Genomic DNA, 19,421 nt, shown 5'->3' with positions numbered 1-19,421 from the left:
TTTTCTTGCTGGAGCACCACCAGCTCCTGGTAGTCTGTGTATGGCCTGTTGTTCTTTGCTAGGATGTATGCTGTTCGAAACAGTGAGGCTGTCTTCTCTGCTTCCTCCTCCACTTGTTTTTGTATGGAAACATCAATTGTGTTTTTTGTGTTCACTGTATTTTCTGCTGCCTTGTGACTTTTTGATGTCCCATGCTTGTAGATTTTGCTCCTTAAGCATGACAGCTTATATTGGTGATTGCCATTGTGGCTGTATGTAACTTTAGTCTGCGACCATTCATTTGAGAGAGACATGCCCGTCTCTTTAAACACTCCAAGGCATTTGACAGTTTGGCAAGTACGACACCCAAGAAAATCACCATTGACAATTAGCCAAGGGTTAGCTTTTTTAAACTGACTGTGTTGCTTTTCAGTCCAAATGTGTGGGTGGCATCTTCTCTTGGTCTCTCCTCTCTCTGTTCCTTCATCCTCAGCTTCTCCTCTCTCTGTTCCTTCATCCCCAGCTTCTCCTCTCTCTGTTCCTTCATCCTCAGCTTCTCCTCTCTCTGTCTCTCCTCTCTCTGTTCCTTCGTCCTCAGCTTCTCCTCTCTCTGTCTCTCCTCTCTCTGTTCCTTCATCCTCAGCTTCTCCTCTCTCTGTTCCTTCTGTCTCGAATTGTCCTGTCTCTGTTTCTTCATTCTCTGTTTGTCTTACCTTTTTTCCTCCTCTTTCCTAATCTCCTCTCTCTATCTCTCTCCTCTCTATATCTCCACTCTCTGTGCTCTCTGCATAATTGTCTGTCTCACCTCTGTCTGTAAAAAGAGGTTAAAAAGGAGAAAAGACAGCTTAGCACACCACATCCTGTCAAGTAGCTGGTCACATTATAAGGCCTATAGAATAACCCTTTCAGACAAACCATTAAAATAAATTATGTAATATGCATTCAATGTTTAGGTATCCAGTCTGAATGCTAAACAACAAATATTAAGTATTTATTGAATGTATAAAATATTTTTTTGAATGTAGGATATCAACTTATAACCACAACTAAAGTGTAGCTACAAGTGTGGTCATGCTTCATTTCAAATATGAGGATGATATCTCTAAAATTATGCATTTTATAATTGTAAGACCATATCATGGGAGGCTTTGGAGAAGTTTTAGAAATGGCTGATAAGATGCTTTCAGATATTTTATCAATGACACAGACTGCAATGACACAGACAGCGTCATTGCAGAAGGACAGCCTTATGGTCACGTGGGTCACGTGAGATGATTGACAGCTTTACAAACAAAGATATCACACTGATGTCATAGCTGACGCAAATCAATAAGAGGAGATCTCATCGCTAGCTCTGTTAGCTGTTTGAGCTCTTCAGATCGCATAAATCAGTGCAAAATTAATAAAAATGTTATTCTGTATGACAAAATATTTTACAAACATGTCATAACTAATCATTATTTTTATTATTATTATTAACGGACGTTTAACCCGTTAATAATATTATTATTATTAACAGGTTAATTACGGGTTATTAATATTATTATTAATAATATTATTATTATTAACGGGCTAGTGATAACATTAACTAGCTAACGTTAGGTAACTGTTAGAGGTGACTTGAGTCAGTGGCATGAATCTACCGTGAACCAAATTAACCTCAAAAACATGAAGTTTAGTATTTTTTTCTGAGCTCACTCACTTTGGGCTTGTAGCCGAGGCCGTTTGCTTGCATCAGGAGGAGGGTTGCTGTCTTGACGGCGCTTAAAGAATTGCCGGATATCCATTTTTGAATTTTGATGCAGTCTGCTGCGTGTCGTTCATGAATGATTCGTTCATTTTGAATGAATCTTTAATATGATTCGGGACTACCGAGTGATTCGTTCATTTTGTGTTGACCGCGCATGCGCATTACGCAACACACTGTCTATGGTTCTGAATCGACGGGTCCGAGTCTTTTGTTCCTCCTGTCAGTCGAGAAAAGATTAGTTAATTTTGCTGAACGAGACTAAAAGATCCGAGTCAATAAAATTATCCGAACTTCCCACTACTACTGGCAACACCGCAAGCGATTGGTCAACACTGACAGTTGCAGCGCAATATGAAAGACTTCGTCTTAGTTTTTACAACAAACAACCTATGAAACTAATAATGAACAATATGAAACTAAAACGACATAAGCTAAATTTAAAATGGCTTAGGAACCGTAGGCTATTTAGAGGTGGGCAAACGCACTTTGGAGGTGGGTAAATGCTATTTCCGAATTTTGGGAGGTGCGTAAATGGCGTTTACGTGCGTTTAGCCTCCACTACATCCCTGATACTATCGTAATAATAATAATGGAAAATGTACCTCAGAAGTGCTAGTATTTAGAGGACAACGGATGGAATACTGTAGTAAGTTTTTTTCATTCTCAAGTTAATCGCGTTTCTGTGTGTGAATGAATGAACGCCAGAGATGCGCGCTGTTTACCACAACTGCCAAAAAGTGCAAATTTGAAACGCGTATCTGTGTGTGAATGAATGTTTCGCTTTTAGCAAACTGTATTGCTATACTGAGTAAAAATCGACTGAAATATGTTGAAATAAAATGTATTTGTATAAGCAACGTATTTAACTGCAAATTAACATTTATATTCCTTATAATAAAAACGAAAGACCTATGTTACAGACTTATGAAAGATAACATTTCGTTGATTAGTTTTGGATAGATTATACATTTTTACTGTAAAATATCTGCCACCTCAAATAAGCTTTTGTTTGCCAATTTTTGCTCATATGTTAAATATAGTATGTTTTGTCAAAAATAAAGTAATAAAATAATATGTTATAGTATTTATTCCAATGTAGCCTAGGCTATATTCAAGTAATGAATCCTTAACTTTGAAATATGTATGATAAAGTGTATACTTTAGTTTTTACAAAGAAAGATTACACTTGAATTGTTGTTGTAATTGTAACCTTTTTTAATAAAAAAAAGTATATTTACAAGGTAGATGTAAACAAACTATTAAAAGGTAAATATAAGCCTTTTCTTAAAATAATTTTTATTGTGTTTTATTAGTGACAAATTTGGGGAGAGGATAAATATTCCAAAACTGAAAATACAGTATGAGAATTAACTACAATTACTAGACACGTTTTCCTTGGATTTTATAGGCCAATTTGCAAGCACAATTTGTGGAAAAATAAAAAAAAATTGAGATGCTTCCAACTGTTGCTCTTACATTCTTTCTTGTGGCTCAGTGACACACCTGAATGAATGGCTCATTAAGTATGCAGGCCCCATTGTCTCCTCAGGTGTGAACTGTGGTGTGATCTATAATATTGTTACACTGCCAGGGCACTAGGGGGGAGTATAGGGCAAGGACAGGGTTGTGAGGAGAGTAGTTTTGCCCATGAATAATTAAGGATACTATGCGAATCTATCCAGCTACGTCTTATTATTATCTTAAGAACCCAACACAACATGGTGCCAGAAGTGAAGCTACAGTGAGTGAAAGGATAGCGGACATTATATGAGAAGAGGAGGAAGGAAACAGAGACGTGGAGAAGTTAAAGTTAAGCAAGGTTAGCAAGCATGTCGCACTCGCAACGAGGACAGCAAGCTGCCGGGCATGAACAGAATGACCCTCCACAGCCTCCTGCTAAAGTATGTGCAACATTCTCAATAAACCCGCCGGAATCCTTTGACTTTTCAAAGCCACAAGACTGGGAAAAATGGATAAGACGGTTTGAGCGTTTCAGAGTGGCTAGCGACCTGGACAAGTCAACTGATGCTAACCAGGTAAACACGCTAATATATTGCATGGGAGACGAGGCAGATGACGTATCAAAAGGGCTGACTTTAACCGCCGAACAGAAACTGGTGTACAGCTCCGTCAGAGACGGCTTCACAAACTTTTTTGTGCCGAAGAAAAATGTGATTTACCAAAGGGCTAAATTTAACCAGCGAGCACAGGGGCCGTCTGAATCTGCAGACTCGTTTATAACTGCTTTATATGCACTGGCTGAAGATTGTGATTACGGGGCACTGCGTAATGAACTGTTGAGGGACAGGATCGTAGTAGGCATCAGAGACAATGTGCTTTCACAGAAAATGCAGATGAAGAGCAGGCTGGATCTGGCAAAAGGCATTAATATGGTCAGACAAGCAGAGGACATTAAACGGCAACAAACAGATCTGAGAGGAGATGCTGCATATGCTATTAAAACTAAAGTGGATGCAGTACACACTAGGAAAGCAAAACAGCAAGCATGGAAAAATAAAAGACAGCCAGCCAAACAGTACAAAGACAAGCATGAAGCACAATCAGGAGCAGAGCATAAGTCATGCCCTAAATGTGGAAAACTGCATGCTAAGGTTCAGTGCCCAGCAAAGAATGCAGACTGCCACAACTGTGGTAAGAGAGGGCATTATAGCAAAGTGTGCAAGTCTACCAAAAGTGTGAGTGCTGTCACGGAAGATGGCGACTTATTCCTGGGAACCATTGATGCAGGAGAAGATGCATGGTCTGTAGACTTACAAGTAAGGCATACTAAGGTGAGGTTCAAGATTGATACTGGTGCCGACGTTACTGTCATACCGGAGCAGGTGTACAGACTGATATGCAGTGGCACCTCATACAACCTCACCCCAGGTAATAAAGCACTGTTTGGGCCAGGCCGTGTACCTCTCTCTGTAGTGGGCGTAGCCAGAGAAATACTGAAAAGTGGTGATAAACGCACCACAGAGGACATTTACTTAGTGAAACACTTGAACACAGCTCTGCTGAGTAGACCCGCCTCAGTTAACCTCAGACTGGTAGCAAGAGTAGATAGTATTGACTTGGACTCTGTAAAACAACAATATCCAAAGCTGTGTGGCGGGCTAGGCTTAGTACAGCAGCAGTACACAATTAAACTCAGACCAGATGCCAAGCCCGTGTCTTTGAAGGTGCCTCGTCGTGTCCAACTGCCATTGATGGAAAAAGTAAAGCAGGAACTCCAGCGCATGGAGCAGCTAGGAGTCATCAGCCGGAATGAGCAGCCGACAGAGTGGTGCTCTGGCATGGTGGTCGCACCAAAGAAATCTAAGGAGGAAATCAGGATCTGTGTTGACCTCTCTCCCCTCAACAACGCGGTGTGCAGGGAAAAGTTTATCCTCCCATCTGTGGACCAGACGCTAGGCATGCTGTCTGGAGCAAAGATATTCACAAAATTGGACGCCAACATGGGGTTTTGGCAGATCCCATTATCAAAAGACTGTGCCCATTATACCACTTTTATCACCCCATTCGGGCGCTTCTTCTTCAACCGCTTACCATTTGGTATTGCCTCCGCTCCAGAACATTTTCAAAACCGGATGGTAACGGAAGTGACAGATGGCTTGGAAGGAGTCGTCTGCCACATGGATGACGTCCTTATATGGGGTTCCACACAGGCAGAGCACGACACACGGGTGCACGTGGTCCTGCAGAGAGCACAGACGGCTGGCATCACATTGAACACAGCCAAGTGTGAGTTCAGCAAAACCACGGTGAAGTTTCTCGGATATATCATCTCGGCGAATGGGATAAGCCCAGATCCAGAAAAGACACGTGCTGTACGAGAGATGGATCCGCCACACAACATCAGCGAGCTCAGGAGCTTTCTGGGCATGGTGAATCAACTAGGCAAGTTTGTGCCCAACTTGGCTGAAAAGGACAAAGCTCTCAGAGACCTGCTGTCAAAAAAGAACCAGTGGTATTGGGGGCCCGAACAACAGAAGGCATTCACCAGCCTCAAGCCAGAATTAGCGTCCACTCCGGTCCTGCAGTTATATGACACAAACAAAGAACTGAAAATCTCAGCCGATGCCTCTTCATATGGGCTAGGCAGTGTACTTCTGCAGAAATGCAAGGGGACCTGGGCGCCGGTGGCTTATGCGTCCAGGGCGCTCACAAGCACGGAGCAGCGCTATGCTGAAGTGGAGAAGGAAGCACTGGCCCTGACTTGGGCATGCGAAAGATTCAGTGACTTCATCATCGGTCTCCATTTTGAGCTGGAGTCAGACCACAAACCCCTCATGAGCCTGCTGGGTGGACAAGCGCTGGATTCTCTCCCACCTAGAATACAAAGATTCAGGATGAGACTCATGAGATACAGGTACACAATCATGCACGTCTCAGGGAAAAGCCTTACTACAGCAGACACACTGTCACGGGCGCCGCTGAAGGATGGCGTGACTGATGGAGATGGCTTAATGGAGGAAACAAACATATATGTGGACTCTGTAATGGAACACTTACCAGCAAGTGAGGCTTACCTGTCCGAGCTGTGGAAACAGCTGAGTGCAGACAGTGTGTGTGCTGAAGTGATGAAGTACTGCATCGAGGGCTGGCCAGATCGCAGCAGACTGGATGTGCTAGTAAGACCCTACTGGACTGAAAGGGCTGTTCTCAGCACTCACAATGGACTGTTATTGCGGGGTACTGGGTTCAGTAATGAGGAATAGAGTGCTGGAGAAAATTCATGAAGGACACCAGGGAATAGTCAAATGCCGTGAACGAGCCAAGCAATCTGTGTGGTGGCCGGAGTTAAGCAGCCAGATAGGAGAGCTGGTGTTGAAATGCACGGCGTGCGTTAAAGAACGTGCCAATGCGACTGAGCCTCTTATGCCTTTCAAACTACCCGATAGGCCATGGCAGAAGCTAGGGGCTGATTTGTTTACTTTGAAAAACAAGGACTATTTGCTTGTTGTGGACTATTTTTCCAGGTACGTGGAGGTGGCCTAGCTGAGCCCGACAAGGAGTGTGGATGTGGTAATGCACCTCAAGTCGATTTTCGCCTGGCACGGCATACCGGAGATACTAGTCACAGACAACGGACCTCAGTTTGCCGCACATGAAACACCTAGATCTTACCTGGTCAGTGGACCACAGGGTACTTTAAGGAGGAATCGCCGCCACCTCATGCCCATGTCGGCAGACAACAGCAGTGACATACAAGAGCATGCTGCAGGGGTTGACCTGCAGGATACTTTGACAGACACTGGACAGGTGTCTTCAGAGGGGCCTATGAACACTCCCCAAACTGTGAGAACCAGATCTGGCAGGGTTATCAAAAAGCCAGATAGACTGAATCTGTGAAAAAAAAAAAAGGAAATGAGAAAGAGAAAAAAAAAGAAGCAAAGAAAGTATGCTAAATGTATTGGGGGCTAAACAGAGATGTTTAGTAATTTAAGTGTTATAAGAGTTTAATAGGAAGTTGAATCCTGTTTTGTGTTAACTGTTTGGGGGACTACTGTGTGTTCATGTGTAGCTTAAAAAGGCCTTAAAGAGTTCATATTCTTTAGTGTAATTCGGTCTCACTAATAGGTTACAGGTAAGATGAGTGTTAAATAAGTACTATAAAGAAATGTGTTATAGTTGAGCCATGTTTCACAATGATACAAAAGTGAGTTTAAGAGTTTTATGCAATCTGGTGATAACTATATAGGTCACAGTCTCTTGCTTTTCAGAAAGGGAGATGTGGTGTGATCTATAATATTGTTACACTGCCAGGGCACTAGGGGGGAGTATAGGGCAAGGACAGGGTTGTGAGGAGAGTAGTTTTGCCCATGAATAATAAAGGATACTATGCAAATCTATCCAGCTACGTCTTTATTATTACTTTATTATATTATTATTAGAACCCAACACAACATGAACCACTAAATATGAATGATCGTTGACGCCTACTCGCATATTGCCTTTCCAAACAGAAAGTGTTTTGCAAAATTTAAATCAATGTATTGTGTTATGTGAATGATTAGGCAGGATGATAGAACTATAGGCGACAACATCCATTAGTCAAAAGTCTTATTGACACATATTTAGTATGTGTTTTGTTTATTTCAGAAACTTTAGTTTTTAGTTTTTTCAATAACCATGCATAAACATTATTCTCTCAAAAATACAAACATGTACATGCAAGTTGCTCACATATTATGGTAGCCCTGTTTGTGCTATATAGAGTGTAAATACACCTTTGCCATTAACATGTTTAAAAGCAACTGAAAAAAGCACAAATGTCAGGGCATGTCAAAACATCTCAAGCACCCCAAAAACACCTTAGACCCCAGAGGGTTAAGACAGTAAACAATTTTATATATGTGAAGTCTTTTTTTGCTTATTCTATTATACTGAGCTTTTTCCTCCCAAAAAAAATGTTTTACTTAAAGATACAAGTAAATGTTGTTTTTTTAAGGAAAGTTTTGAAATTATCCATTTAAAAAAAATAAGTTAAAACACAATGCGATGCATCCCGCAGCTAAACAGGCGGCCTGGTTGAATCAGCCGGCACAGACTGGAGGAAGAGCCACAAATCCGTGAGTGCAGTTTATAAACGGATTTCAAAACGTCGCTACAGAAAAAAAAAAATGTTTCCCTCTGGTGACTTCCCGGGCTCTGTATTAAATGTTCCGGGTCAACGCAAATAAAGTGCAGAAATCAAATATAGCATTTTTGTAAAATGGAAAAAAGTTGTCAATTATTTTATTTTCCATTAATATAATAAAATAAATTATTCATTTTTAGACTGGTGAAAAAATAATCAAAGATGAAAGCATTTTTTTCGTTTTTTCACTGGTTGCCTGTTGCTTTCAGAATCCATTTTAAGATTTTATTATTTGTTTTTAAATCTTTAAATGGATTAGCACCGTCTTATTTAGCGGATTTGCTGACTATGCACACCCCAGTCAGAGCATTTAGGTCAAATGACCAGCGACTTCTAGACTGTCCTAGATCTAGACTGAGAACCAGAGGAGACAGAGCATTTTCTGTTGCAGGACCTAAGCTATGGAATGCTCTGCCCCTCAATATTAAGGAAGCTAGCTCTATTGAGTCATTTAAATCGCTTTTAAAGACTTTTTTTTAAAGAAAAATCTTTTAATACAATATGAGCTGTGACCTTGTGATGTTTGATTGTAAAAATGTCTACATGTGTTTTTAACTATTACTATTATTATTGGGACATTTTGCCTATGTAATTTCTCTCTTTGATTAATTAATATGTTTTATGTTTGGTATGAATTTCTGTACAGCACTTTGTGGCAGTAATGACTGCTTGGAAATGTGCTTTATAAATAAAATTGACCTTGACCTTGACCTTACGAATTAAAAATGGAAAAAGGGATGAATTCAAAAGTACATGGACCTCCACCAAATGGTAACACAATAAAACCAACATTGATAAACAGCTTGAATATTCAATCGCTCATGGCAGGAATAAAATGCTACTTTCCGCTGATTGGTCAACCAAAGATCAAGCTGTTCTGTCATCAGTTCTTACTCAGCTCCGCACAACAGAATTATAGTCATCTGACACAGTTGAACGAATTATTACAGAGTTTATTGCAATTACCTTTGAGTGTCTTTCGCATCAAACATCCACACTAATAAATAGCTCGACACAAACCATATAGGGCAGAGCTTTATGCTTTATTCTTCAAGTCTACTCTGGAATCAATTCTGCTCTGCGCTTCACTACAATGTAGCTTATGCATTCTCTCCGGGCTGTCCAGTGTGTCGCCTCAGCAGATGTCACGTAAATTAATATGTATTACGATAAATTAGTATTTCACGGTACGCAAATATATGTGTACACAGAAGAAAGCTCTGTCTAGGCTTTGCCCCGGTTTGTGTCGAGCCATTAATTAGTGTGGATGTATGGTGAGAGAGAGAGATTAAATGTATTTGCAATAAACATCTCAGGTTACCACGGCCGGATCTACAGGGGGGCAAGGGGGGGCAGGTGCCCGCCCACTATAGAGCATTGCCCCCCCAGCTGCCCCCCTAACTTTGATGATCCAAAAACTGTACTTGTAAAAACAACCCGCCACTATGTCTACATATGTCTTTCTCAAAACAGTGAACTAAACAATACATTTACCAAAAGTAAACAATTAAATTTTTTATTTTAAATGTATTATTAGCCCCTCCCTCCTGCCCCTCAAATACTTAGCTATGTCCCTGATTCAAACGTGCAGTGTGACGTTCGCTCAGTCTGGCTCACACACAGACAGTTTAAACAGATAGTTTAAACACACGTTTAACTTAAAGTTACATTTGTAATGATTGTATGGTATGCTAAAGACGATTCAGCATCAGCAAAAACAGAGAGTCTATTACATTAGCCAAAATCAGCGGTCAAATCGCTCCCTCGTGATTTTATTGTTGTAAAATGTAATGTTAGTCTATACTGTTGCTAAACTGCGGGACGCATTTGATAATAAAAGGCTATTAAATGTACTAAAATTGACGCAATAGTCGCTTTTCCAAATGCGGCGTGCGCTCTGCAACACACCGCAACGAGACAAGCAACGTATATTTTGGGCTTCGTGTGCACATCTAAACGATCAAATATGTCAAAATGGCTGTCTTGGAGATTCTCTTAAACAGTTTATTTACTTAAATACAGTTTATGTCTTAAATGGGCGTTAATAGTTGGGAGAAAATATGATGCGTAATAATGATTAGATCTGCACTCAGTCTTAAATGGGAAGCAGTCTAATAAACCAGCTGACGATTGCGCCATTAATGTGAATCAAACAACAGAAGGCAAAGAGAAAATCAGTCGCAGCTCTTGAATGAATAATTTTGGCTTTTATATGCTTTAATCTATCTATGATAAACTATGCAGTGTTATTTTAAGTCTTACTTTATTAGATGTCTATCTATTAGCTATTACTCCTGAACAGTAATGTCAGACATACTGAAATTAAAACACTGGGTATATAATTTGTATATTTGTTTAACTATATACTTTTTTTGTTTGACCATGTGTTTGTACTTTGTTTTTGGTATTTTGGTGTCCTATGTCTTCTGTATATAAAACACAAAAGCCTGCATCCTTCTGCAAAACATACATGTTTTATTTGTTTTGTTAAAGGGGTCATATAATGCCATTTTTGCACAAGCTAATATGATTCTTTAGGGTCTAAATTAAAAGTTTGTAATATACTTTAATTAAAAATTCTTATTAGTATTGTAAGAAAACACTCATTTTACCTGGTCAAAAACAGCTCTGTTTTCAGCACGCCGTTTCAGTGCATGTGTCTTTAAATGATAATGAGCTTTGCTCACCCCGCCCCTCTGTTCTGTGTGTACACCGTAATACAATAACCATAACGTGATAACCAGTAACCAACAATAACCAGCTTCATACTGACCCTCGTTTGTAAAGCAGTCTGGTGTGTGAAATGATTAGTGCAAACATTAAAACATTGACGTTGATCGTGATCGTGGGGAATATTCCCTTAGAAAACAAACTCAGCCACTGCATCTTCAGCGGTTCGGATTTAGGAACATCAAAATGACTGCTGTGTTCCTTATTACACCCAGGAACAGAATGCCACAATCGCTTAGATGCAATTCTGTTCAGTGCTTCAGCTATCAACACGCTATTTGACGCACGATTGTGTACAGGCACTGCCAACACACATTGCACTGCCAACACACATTTCAGTGCAATCAACTTGTAAAAGTGCATGTACCATTATATGACCCCTTTAACTGAAGCAACTGTCAAATCGTTTTGGCCAGCGACAGCCAATGACATCATATTAGTGCAACCAGGAAGTATATAAGGGGCGCCTAGAGAACGTCATCCTCTTATTTTTTGAGGGGACTGTGCAGGCAGTCCGGAGGCATGGCAAAGAGACGCATTGTTTCGTTCCCTCTTCTCAGGGAGCAAGGGTTACAGTCATAGCCGAGACGTTCCCTTGCGAAAGGGAACTTGCACTGCATCCTGAGACACTTATGGGGATCAAAAATACCCACGCCGCCATGCTGAGGGGAGTGCATGCCAAAACAATGGCTGAGACTAAGCACAATATGGGCAGTTTCAAGCAGAAGTGCCAAAACCACTCACCCCTTCTGGTCACACATTAGACTGTCAATGACAATACTCCCTATGGCCACTGCCTGGGCTATCATGCCACAATGAGCTCAGTAAAGGGTGTCTTCAGCTTAGAGTGACTCTCTAGAGAGAGGAAGCCAACTCACCCAACACACTAATTATCAAGGCGACCTCCAGAGGGCTGAACGCATGACATCACTATCTGGCTCAGAAAAGCAAGGACCCTATCAAAAATCTTCAAAAACCACTCAAGGTCTTGGAACCAACATCTTCACTCAGAACACTTTTAGGGGGACAATATGTCAACCCCTATAGCCACCAGGGAGGCTGACCCGGTCTGCCCTGAGACCTAGTCTAGCCCACAACCTGTCTGTTTGTACTACTGCAGATTAACATGGGCATGTGTTTGAGCTCTAAGGAAGCATTCTCAACACCATTCTGGATAGGAGAGAGTACTTATTCTGGGCATCAACCAAACCAAACAGGGCTACCATAATAAGTGAGCAACATGTATTTGCATGTTTTTTTTTTTTTTGAGAATAATGTTTATGCATGATTATTGAAAAATCCAAAAACTAAAGTTTCTGAAATAAGGCCACAAAACACATACTAAATATGTGTCCACAAGACTTTTGACTAATGGATGTTGTCGCCTAGAGTTTTTGCTTCAAAATGATCTGAAAATCATCCTGCCTAATCATTCACATAAAACAATGATTTAAATATGCATGGGGGTATGAATGATCATGAATAATGATGTGGTTCACACCTGAGAAGACAATGCCCCAGCGTGAGCAGCATAATGAGCCTTTCAGTCAGGTGTGTCACTGAGAGGGCCTACCACAAAGAAAGAATGCAAGGACTAAAAGAATGCAAGGAATGCAAGGACTATATATATATATATATATATATATATATATATATTAAGGGTGTCACGATTCTCCAAATCCTCGATTCGATTACATTTTCGATTCTGAAGTCACGGTTTGATTCGATTCTCGATTAAAAAAAAATATAATTAAAAGCACCTATGCCATTTTTAGACATTTATGCAATATAATAATATCTGACCTTTGTTCGTGTACCACACACTACATTGTCAAATTTAAAATGTTTATCAACAACATAATGTAACAATAACTTATATCTTAAGTCAATTGGAAACTTAAACAATATAACTTATTACCTATTATAGTCCCGGGGCTCCCTGGACTCCTCAGAGCAGTCACAGGCGAATAGCACAGCGTTTTAAATTGGGTTCCCACAGCATTTGCAACGCAGTATGAGAGTATGTTCTCGTAAGGGAACGTACTTGGTTACTTGCGTAACCTTGGTTCCCTTAGAGATAAGGGAATGAGTAGTGCGTTGCCTTGCTATTTCGCTCATATCAGGTACTTCGCTTCAGTCGATTTAAACCTAAAGTCCTTTGGTGAGTTTTCTCTTAATTTATACACTTCAGCCGCATACAAATTGGCGCGCTCGAGGTTGGCAGGGCACCAAGCCCTCGCATTGGACCGCACGCCACTGCTAACTCGCCATAGGTTCGTGCAGTTGCCGCAGCACAGCCAGCTCGCTAGATGAGCTATGATGCTCTCGCTGTGCAGCTGCAATGCGTTTTAAAATAAAGGCTTCAATATTCTCGAGAAAAGGAGTTTTACCTATTACAGGCAAGCCGAGCTATGGGGGCGTGGCAGCATCGACGATTCCATTTTTTGATTCGATGATCGAGATTGAGCATTAATTTTGATCGATTTCGATTTAAAACCGAAATCGTGACACCCTCTATATATATATATATATATATATATATATATATATATATATATATATAAAATCAATTCTGCTCTGGTAGGCACTAGGCAGTTAAATGGGTCCAGCTGATGTTCTCTGCAGCATAAGATGAACATATTCCACTTTAAAGCGTAAAGTTCCCTCATGTTAGGAGCTCTAGAGTTTAAGATGGTCTCAACAACCTCGTCCACGTCGCAACCATTGCATCCAGCCCTAGAAGAGCTGGATGCATGAGGGAAAATCAGAGCTGACAGTGTGTGCTCTCGTGGGAGGCAAACCGATCCACTTCCACCTGGCCGAACTCCCTCCAGATCAACTCCACCACCTCAGGGTGGAGTATCCATTCCCCAGGCATCAGCCCCTGCCTCAACAGGATGTCTGCCCCCATGCACCAGTCTGCATAGAGGCCGAGGCTTCAGGCCCCTCTGCCGATTTATATAGGAGTCCACAGATGTCTGTTCGCACTAGAACATGATGGCCTCTAAGTTCCGGAAGGAAATGTCTCAGAGCTAGAAACACTGCCAACATCTTCAGGCAATTGATGTGCCATGAAAAATTATTGTCCTTCCATAGACCTCTGGTGTAGCAGCCCTCTATGACTGCACCCTAGCCCATGAGGGATGCATCCATAGTCACTATCCTCCTCTGACACTGCGTTTTCGATACAGGGCCTTAGGACAGAAACCACGGTTTCTTCCACATGACCAAAGAATGAAGGCATCCGCGCATTACTTTGATCATGCAGAATGGGTTTCCCCTCGGAAGTGTTTGACACTGATGGCGAGGCCTAGCTTGATGTTGGTGACCGTAGTCAAGATCTTGTCTATAAGAGCAGGAGGCAATTATTTATTTATTTATTTGTTTGTTTGTTTGTTTGTTTCTTTGTTTGTTTGTTTCTTTGACAGGGACATTGCACAACAAATATGTTGCACAGACCAGAGATAGCTACAAGCTAATTTTCATCTGTAGTCCCTGGACTACAGGCAATTGTGCCTGCATTGTAACTGAGTCCCATACTACAACCAATTACTATTTAGTCCTCTGCTAAGGGGTCAGGGGTACACTACATTGTACAGTTTTTGTATGATTTTTCTTTATTCATTTTCATTATAATTTCATAATGTATTTTGTGAAGTCAGAGTATGTTGTACAAGTGTGCTGATGAGTGATCTGTGATGAGCTATATTTTGCTTAGAGGTATGTGTGCAATGCAACGTTCACTGAGCAGAGATGTTCCAATGATGATGATACTTCAAATCCGTACAGTTGGTATGTTCTTTAAAAGGAAAGGAATTATTCATCTGATGCAAATGTACCACTAATGTATACACAGAGGGATAGTGGATTTTACCATGTGTAAACATTTTGTATACATTCCATTTTTAAACATAAGCAACATGTTTTTCTATCTTACAAGGAAGTTTTAAGTCTCTCTGTGATGTATATAAGCTTAAGCTTACTGTACCTCCGCAGAGAAACATAAAGGCATGATGGGGTGAGAGGAAGGAGAAAATAGAGGCATGAGGGGGTGAGGGAGGAGAAACCCAGAGAAACCATTTACAGCTAGCATGATGGGGTGAGAGGATAGAGAAATGGGGAACAGAGAAATCTGGAATGAAGACCACCTCTCATGTAGCCTTATTATATGCCTGTTTCTTTTGTATGTTTGGCACATTTATAAATAATAAATCTCTTGGCAAAATAACTGATGTAGCTTCCGTGATTCAACCAAAACGGACCCGCCATCGCATATGCCCTGGCATTTAAGCACAATGTTTGTTTAAAAAGCATGGCCAGAGCACTTAATGCCGATGCCTCTCCAAGCGCGAGATAGTTTGTGAACCTCTCGTCAATTGAGACATCGGCACATATCTGTGTTCGTGCATTCCCTCAACATGAGCATGGTTTGCTTGCTTATGGCGATGGATGTAAGCTAAACACAGGTTCTTCCATGCCTTTTCGATCTCATTGTATTGATCGGGCAGTAATGGAAGGTTCAGAGCAGTCTCTTCCCTCACGCTCTCCTACAGCAGCAAAGCCTGCTGAAGAGCATTACATAACACTCACAACTCATCATACGTGGGGCAGGGTGGCTGTGAGGGTTCGGGTTGTAAATCCTCTTCACCCTCATCAGGCATCTCCTGCTCTCTTGGGCTGCCAGCAGAGCTCCCTCTGAAACGTCACCATTCTAGTCTCCGCTCTGCCTCAGTGCGAGCAGGACCCAAATCACCTGGCCAGACAAGAGTGGAGTTTTCTCAAGGGAAAACAGTCCCTGAAGACGAAAAGAGGATGACACGTTCTCTAGGCGCCCCTCTTATACTTCCGGGTCGCACTAGTAGTGTCGTCTTAGGCTGTTGCCGGTAAATATCGATTGCCGTGATTGGATAAGCTTTTCAGACAACGGTTCAACGTGGAGAGCATTCCCCATAGCGTCATCCACGCAGTGCGAGTTCCCTTTCGAAAGGGAACTAAAAATCCACTGTCCAATTTAAGATAATTCATCACTAATTATTCAGATAGTTCAAATGGATTAAGTAAACTTCGGTTATACATATTCAAGTGGATTTTACACAAAATTAGGTAAAGACAAAATGTTCAGTAATTGTGTGGTTTTTTACTCATTTGAATTGTTTAACAAGCACCAAAAATATTTTTTTTATAATGTACATTAAAAGATCTTATTCATAATTCCTGATTCTGATGTTTTCTCTCCATCAGATTCTCATCAGCTCACTCTGGATCCGAACACAGCACATAAAATCCTTCGTCTGTCTGAGAGGAACAGAGTGATTAAATTCACTATAAGAGAGCAGCCGTATCCTGATCATCCAGACAGATTTGATTATTATGAGCAGGTGTTGTGTAGAGAGAGTGTGTGTGGATGCTGTTACTGGGAGATTGAGTGGAGTGGGAGATGTGTGTTAATTTCAGTGTCATACAAGAGCATCAGCAGGAAGGGACGGGGTAAGTGTGTGTTTGGAGAGAATGATAAGTCCTGGAGTTTGTGCTGCACTCCTAAAAGATTCTCACTCTGGCACAATAACACAGAGACTAAACTCCCTTTAGAACCCATCAGCCGTAGAGTAGGAGTGTATGTGGATCACAGTGCAGGAACTCTGTCCTTCTACAGCGTCTCTGACACAATGAGCCACATACACACAGTCCAGACCACATTCACTGACACGCTGTATCCTGGGTTTAGGGTTTATCCTAGATCATCATTAAAACTATGCTGATGAATCAGAATAGACTGTAGAGAGATTCTACCCATAATACTTTGAGCTGATTTCCTGATGTATGCTGATGATCTAGTTATTCTGTCCCCTTATAGTGCTGGATTATAAAAGTTGCTTTGTATATGTTAATGCTATGGTATGCAGTATGATATTACATTTAATATTAAAAAAGAGTGTGATTATGATTGTAAAAACTAAAGAGGACCTTAAGCAAAACTTTGTCTATTTTTATTTAGGTGGCTACTTTAATTGTTAATTATATAACAGTGTTAAATGTGGTAAATAAAAAAAAATAATGCATAATTTCATGTGTTGATTGGGTGATTCGAGAAATACAATCATAATGGTCTCAAATGATCCTATGTTAAGTGATCCAAGATATTTTTCCTGGTTCTGGAAGCACTGGAACTCAAGTTTGTATGTACTTAAATTATGTTTGGTGTATGCAAATCTATGTTTGCATGTTATTCTTTTCTTTCTGTTTCTTTTACTTTGTGATATGTATGGCGTTATTTTCCTGTCAAATGTCGAGAGAGCATTATTGTAGCGCGAAAGTACATTTATATAATGCGCGAACACGGAATATAATGTGCCGAGCTCGAATCTCTCTGCCGGCGTGCACTCTCAGATACACGCTGCTCTTGTAAGAATTTTCTCTGGGCTCGCTCAGAGAATATGCCTGCACTTACAACCGCGAATCTCTCCTCTGGCAACAAAATACAAACAATTATATTTAAAAAAGAAATCAATAAAGAAAACACCACAACTTTAAAATTACAAAATTACATATCAAATAAACAAATCTAATGCAATGGGAAAAAGCAAGTAAAATACAACTAAAGAAAACCACAAAGAAAAATGATTAGAATGAAAGAAAAAGCAATAGACAATTCTTAGGAACGATCCTAAAAGTCAAAAAGTCCACTACAAGTCAAAGAAACATAACAGTTGAAAAAGAAAAAAAATGAAAACCCAAATTATTTTGGAAACGGAACAGGGGCCCGTTCTTCGTAGGTTGCTTATTACATCCGAGATCAAATGACACATCCAAGATGATATCATCGTGCTAATCATGATCTGGCTAATTAGGTTCTTCGAACACACTTGCCGGATATGATTAGTATCGCTGGATTGAGTTATCTGAGATAATTGCGCGTTCATGCGCTGGTTAAAAGGGGATATGTATCGATAGTAGAAACATTGATCAGCAACGCTGCTATTGGCTGCTCAGCGTGGCCAAAGAGCGCGCTCAGTTTTTCTCCTCAGCAGAGCAAGAACTAATAGTCGAAGTTTATTCGGAATTTTAATGTTTAATCAAAACGGCAGGGAACACCTCAAAGTCTGCAAAAGCCAGGAGAGAGGGCTGGCAAAAAGTAGCAGACAATTTAAATCCGTTAGAAGTGGCCATGTTAGATGTTTTTATCACTTATTAGCCTATATTTTTGTATTTTAATAATTGCATAATTACTTTGTTCATTGTAATGTCAGAGTCACCACACTAGAACATGGGAACAAATAAAAGTGAAGTACAAAAATATTCTACATAATGGTAATTTTTAGTTATATAAATTAAGTAAATTAATTTTTTAATTAATTTTTAGTTCTGTTTTATAAAAGGCACTGTTAAATAAATGGTTGTCTGTTTATAAAAGCAACCAAGAAAAAGGCTGAAAAAAAAAACAAGATCTTAGTAGCCTACACTGTAAAATCATTTTTGCTGCATTAAATTAAGGCCGTATAGTCATTTCAACTGTTAAATCTTGAGTAATGATGAATTGCTTTGACTTGTGAAAGTGAAAACTGATAAACTTATGTTAATGTAAAAATATTTTGCCATGAGTTATTGATCACATTTTTCCCGAGTGTAGTTCATTGTAATGACATTGTGTTTTCCTCTTTTGTGCACTTTTACATAATACACCAACACTTGTATCTGTTCCCAAGAAAGTGGTGGCTGAAATATATGCAGTAAGTGGACATTTTCTAACTTTCCAAAGGAAAGAAAGTATAAGACTTTGTAATGTCCATTTGTTTCCATTGCACTGGACAGTGAATAAACCCTCTCAGATAACTGTCATATGGAGGAACTAGCCTACCTGCAAATGCATAAATAACTTCACTTCATTTATACTTGTATGCTTTACGGCTGCAATATAAGTTGCAGGATTCCACATCTACAGAAAGGCCTACAGAAGAGTCTGCACAGACAGAGGAGACATAGGCCTACAGGTGGGCAGTGTTTAGACAACTTTTCCTTTTTATTTGTTGCATGAGGCATGTGTCTAATATCTCTTGTTGCAGGCACTTGACCACTGGCTTTTCTTTACAAAGAACAATTGAAATAAAACTCAAGGAACTAAGCATATTTGTCTTTTATTAAACATTTAATGAAAAGTGTTTTTTTTGGTAATGTTGTGTAATATGGCACATGCAACAATGTCACAGGCCCTGTCAGGTGTGCAACCCTCAGACTTTTCAGACACTGAAATCTTCCCTTTAGCCAAAGTGCATTTCATTGTGTGCCCTTGTCCTGCCTAGAGCTGCATTGTAACTGGTT

General features: G+C 40.2%; 1 protein-coding gene across 1 annotated transcript in view; it reads left to right on the top strand.

The window, feature by feature from the left end:
• The window catches only part of LOC311081666 (tripartite motif-containing protein 16-like), a 35,833-nt gene extending 17,417 nt beyond the window's left edge, over positions 1–18,416 (top strand). The window contains exon 6 of the mRNA XM_084112276.1: positions 16,347–18,416. Within this exon, the coding sequence (XP_083968402.1) occupies positions 16,347–16,864 (518 nt within the window). The 3' untranslated portion in view covers positions 16,865–18,416. The remainder of the gene's footprint in view (positions 1–16,346) is intronic.
• The last annotated feature ends 1,005 nt before the right edge of the window (positions 18,417–19,421 follow it).

This window comes from Abramis brama (genome assembly GCF_963993115.1).
Source record: "Abramis brama genome assembly, chromosome: 4".
NCBI classification, from domain to species: domain Eukaryota; kingdom Metazoa; phylum Chordata; class Actinopteri; order Cypriniformes; family Leuciscidae; genus Abramis; species Abramis brama.
The sequence above is the reverse complement of the archived record's forward strand: the minus strand, read 5'-3'. Positions and strand labels throughout refer to the sequence as shown.